Here is a 5169-nt window from a genome sequence, read left to right as displayed (position 1 = left end):
TCCCTACATGAAAAATAAAAACTTTAACAGTTTAACACTAAATAATTAATTCGTTAGGTACACACGAAATTGATGCTTCAATTAATTTATGTATGTACTAGAAAACATCGTATACCGAATAAACAAATTGCAGTTTTTGTCATAATAATATATTATGCACGTATTACCGTTGTTTATTTACTAACCAGCACTTGTTTAAACATGAAGGATGTAAAATTTTGGCTTAAGAATAAAAAATAGACAAAAATATGAAAATGTATTTTATTATATGCATCATAGATCAGCGTTTATAATTAAAGATCAAATATTTTTTAAAAAAGATAATAATAATAATTGAAAAAAAAATTTATATATTGTAAATATTGTATCCAAATGTATATCACCGCAATGAAATAATACATTAATATACATTTCATAGAATAAAACGACAAATACGTTGTACGCAACACATAGATGGTTAATCTGTGTACCATAATGATTGTAATAAATTATGATTATGTAATTCATTGTTATATATTATGCATAAACAACGCTGTTCCTGGTACAGATACCACGATTCATCAGATATTCTATTTTGCATGGTGTCTGTGAGTTTTAATTACTACTTTTAACTAATTGTGCACATAACGGATTCATATTAATTTTTAAAGAAATCAAAGAGCATTTGTTTGGGATTTTTTTTTTTAAGAATCAGTAAATTGTAAACATTAAAATGTCAACATTTGGAACCTAAATCATTATAAACACAATTGATGCAACTTAGGAATCTGGGTGGTTTCTTAATTTCGTATTCGCGACACGTGGCTCGCAAAAAATCCAAAATTTTCGTCATGCTAACATTCCTGCCGTGTTTTTTACAATCCCAAACGAATTTGTTCCACAAATTCCTAGTCGCCGGGTCCAATTTACTGTAAATTATATGCATCAATAGTCCACTCCATCGGTCAATGTCAAGCGGATCTTGCATTTGCAGCACCCATATATGCAACACTAGTTTTTCCGTGAACCGTCCAAATTGAAGTGCCGAAGGCTCTTCTTCCAATGGCTTTAAGTTGTATATAGCTTTTGTGTGCATCTTCACGATAAAATGCTGATCACTGTTGCACTGGTCAATGTAATTTACGAAATGTTTGAACTCGTCTAGATTGTGCTCGTTTGCGACAACATTATCTACAGTATTCTCGTATACGTCAAAATTATCAATGTTGGAATAATCTGTTTCGAAATCGTAAAAATCATCTAAGTCGGAGACCTCAGTATCGAACTCATCAAAGTCAGACTCCTCAATGTTGGACTCGTCGAAGTCAGACTCCTCAATATCGGACTCATCGAAGTCATACTCCTCAGTGTTGGACTCATCGAAGTCAGACTCCTCAATATCGGATTCTTCGAAGTCAGACTCCTCAATATCGGATTCTTCGAAGTCAGACTCCTCAATATCGAATTCGTTTAGATCAGACTCATCAACCTGGGATTCGTCTATAGCTGGTTCTCCTATAGCTGGCTCACCTACAGCGGACTTGTTTTCGGTCGACTCGTCTTCAACGGGATTACTAGGATTGCCTACGGCTGACTCGTATACAGTAAGTGTATCTTCGGTAGTTGTAGCGTTCACCGTCATCGTGGTGAACATGGCCTACACACAAATAATATAAAATTTTCAACTACGTGTTAAGTATATAGGTTTAAGTAATCGGTTATATTATACATTCAGTGGTACACACACACACATATATGTGCCACAAAATAAAATACGCATTAATATCTGAACATAGATAGGTGGAATATAAACACGGAACAGCTGTTTTTTTCACAAAAACAATTAACCGTAGAACCTTCAAATGTTCACAAAATACCTATTCATATTAGCATTTATTAGATATGGTAAAATGTTCAAAATATTTTTTGTTATTTATGGACATTTAAAATGTTTAATTTTTTTAGTTTATTTTTAAATGTAAGTACTTACATATAACGATATTTTTTTCGTTTACTAGTAAAAAACTTTAAACAAGTAATACAAGATTCCTAGTAAGTTTATCTTGCAAAAAATAAAAATATCAAAAATATATCTTCGACATTTTTTTTTATAAGTATTCAAAGTTCAAATTTTTACGAAATGCAAATCATTTTGTATTATAAAATTAATTATATTTTTAAGTTTATCACCTAAAGTTAAAAATATGTTATAATATTCCTCATAAGTTTTTTTCATTTTTTTCAAAATTTAAAAAAATATATATTTACGTGTAACATATCAATTCATTTTTATCACCGATTGAAGTTAAAATGTTAAAAAAATAGATATTCAAACGTATAATAATACGATTTACCTCAACCAATTGTTGTTACTTTATTATTATTATTAAGAAATATTCCTTTGTAAAAACTTGAAACGTAAAAAATATTTTCTTAGCTCAGCCGAAAAGCTTGTAGAATATTTAATGTAATAAAACACTATTAAAAACAATTACAAATTGCTCAGGAGATCCAAAAAAACTATTTAATTTGTTTCTAAAAAATAATTATCCTATTTAGTTTTTCTGAATGATAAAAGGACATAATATTGTTTAAAAATGATGCAATTTACATTAATTAATGTAATAATTATTATTATGTTGTATATTTTTAATATTACTTAAATACTTAAAAAGTAAAACAGTTTAAATTAAATTAAAATACGAGGTATTGTACTAAGATTGAGATATATGTTATTATATTATATAATATGTTATTGATACATGAAGCTGTTACATAAATTATGTAGATACGATAGGTACATGTATTTATATAATAATAGTTGTAATTTTAGCGAAAAAACTTGTCAAACTAAACCAAAGATCATATTTAATTTTATAGAAAAATAACTAACTATTTTTAAAACTATATAGGAATAAATAATAATACAAGATATAAGACAACTATATTTACTATTATAAAAATAATAATGTAAAAATGTGAGGTTTCTGGCAATAATTGATTCAACTCGTTGTATTACTAATTTTAATAAATAATTACAATAATAGCAATATAAACACATATATCATAAAATAGAGAGATGGTAAACTGCGACAAAATTACACCTTTAAACTTGCGCCAAAAAAATTAACATTATACAAACTGCGAAAATGTATTTTATATATTTTATATTTATTGTGTATAATATATATAGATACTATGTACATAACCGATACGATAACACATATACGTTAATTATTTAATTATATATATATATATATATCTTAGAGTATAGCTATAGATTATGTACCAGCAATGATTTTTCTTAAAGCCTATAGAGTAATATTTTCGTTGTTTAAAACCAATTTGGCGCTCTGCGTGTTTTCTTTGAGCAAATCCATGTGGGATAATCGCTTATTTTATTTTTTTTTATTATTTTTTGTTGTTTTGGCTAAACATTCTCGTAAGATCCGTTTTAAATACAATATTATACGACACAGCACGTACTTACCTAACTTATGATAAACTAATACTCGTGAAGGAGCCGATATTTAGTATATTATATTAAAACTTAGAAATAAATTTGGATTTCCTTACAAATTTGTCTCCAATATTACAAAACAATTAAATAATATATGTATATAATAACACATAGGTATATATGATGCATGCATATACCTATAGATGTTATCGTATCGGTATGTACATAGTATCTATATATATTATATATAAAAATTAAATTCTCGCAGTTTGTATAATGTATCTTATCGGTCTTGTCACAGATTGTTAATGTTAATTTTTTGTCGCAAATTACTTATCGACTTTTAGAAAAGGTGTAATTTTATCGCAGTTTACCATATCCTATTTTTACCAATACATTTATTAAAATTAAATGTATAAATGTAAACTATATACTATAATTTTTCAACAATAATATTATGTATAGCGCATTAAACGTTTTTAAAATATTGTATAGTAATGATAAATGAATCTCTATACTTATGTAATTAAAATATAATTACATGTATACATTAACATTGAGCCACACTTATATTTCGTTAGGGCCTTATGGGCTAATTAAATTCCCTATACTGAGCTATGATTTTAATATTATAGTCTCACTTAAACTCTGTCCTATTGCAATAATATTTTAACATGTTGTTTACAAACAGCCATAAAATATACATAGTATAATATAGGATAACAGTCTATCTTCGTTCAGAATCGTTATTCGTATGCAGGTGTTTATCATTTAATTCAAATTTAACACATCCATTACAGTGATAAACTCAATGACAATTATGTACATTTTACACTAAACAACGGACATCATTTGACATTTATTTAGCAGAGCCGATACCTATTAGTTCACTTTTTTATGTCGGCTTTTAATTTTAAACGTACAATAAAAGCGATTGCTTTTTTTTATAAATTTTAGTCGTGTTTTAATATTAATAGTATTAGGTAAGTACCATAACAATATTATAATATAGTGAACCTATCATAAATGCCAATAAAAAATTTACTATGATTACAATTTTCTTACCGTAGCCGTAGCGTGTTCTAAGTTTGTAGCTGTAACTTGATGCTCCTTGATATCGTGTTTTCGCAAACCTGCGTTTGACTTGTGGCCCGATTGCATTTTATCACCTCTTGTTTTTAGTTGAAAAGTTTACGGCAGTTGTTTAATCTTTCGACGCGACTTTAAACTATAAAAATACAATATACTATATGATTAATAATCCCTGTTGTATTACATCCAAGCTTAGTTCTAAATAACGTGACGATAAGAGCCATAGGTATTCGATTAGATTTGTCTGACATAATATTAATTCACCGCACGATATGAAACGGTTTAATAAAAACAGATCAATAGCATAATTACATTATTATATTACCTGTAATATAAATAGTACCTACCTAACGAATATAGTTAATTACGATGTTTGTTCGGGGACGCGTCAATGTACATAATATAGGTATAGCCGCGATAATAATATAGCGTGCACGTGCGTTGTACGACTGCTGTAGTAACAAAACATTCGTAGAGAAAATAATATTACGAGTATACACTTACGACGATCATATGCGTTCGTAGCCCGCCGTGACAGACCGCGTTCTGTGTGCCCGAACCTTAACAACGATACAGAACTACGGATGATTTAGAACACGTTGGGATATAACACACTCGCATATAGAATATCCCGTACC

The 5169-nt window shown here is 28.3% G+C and overlaps 1 protein-coding gene across 1 annotated transcript; it reads right to left on the bottom strand.

Moving 5' to 3' along the window:
• Nucleotides 1-417: 417 nt before the first annotated feature.
• Nucleotides 418-4929, bottom strand: LOC113550493. Its single transcript, XM_026952366.1, has 3 exons — nucleotides 4879-4929; nucleotides 4505-4667; nucleotides 418-1636 (listed from the first exon to the last, which is right to left on the bottom strand). The coding sequence occupies exons 2-3, from the start codon at nucleotides 4598-4600 to the stop codon at nucleotides 716-718; spliced, it is 1017 nt and encodes a 338-aa protein (XP_026808167.1). The 5' UTR covers nucleotides 4601-4667; nucleotides 4879-4929; the 3' UTR covers nucleotides 418-715.
• Between the last annotated feature and the right edge of the window lie 240 nt (nucleotides 4930-5169).

Source organism: Rhopalosiphum maidis, chromosome 1 (genome assembly GCF_003676215.2).
Source record: "Rhopalosiphum maidis isolate BTI-1 chromosome 1, ASM367621v3, whole genome shotgun sequence".
Classification (NCBI taxonomy): Eukaryota; Metazoa; Arthropoda; class Insecta; order Hemiptera; family Aphididae; genus Rhopalosiphum; species Rhopalosiphum maidis.
The sequence above is the reverse complement of the archived record's forward strand: the minus strand, read 5'-3'. Positions and strand labels throughout refer to the sequence as shown.

What these genes read in the sequence shown, in the direction of transcription:
- LOC113550493 (XM_026952366.1), bottom strand. Translation starts at nt 4,600, where the DNA reads ATGCAATCGGGCCACAAGTCAAACGCAGGTTTGCGAAAACACGATATC. An exon ending in TAGAACACGCTACGGCTACG is followed by an intron (nt 1,637 to 4,504) that starts GTAAGAAAATTG and finishes ATTTGTGTGTAG; the next exon opens with GCCATGTTCACCACGATGAC.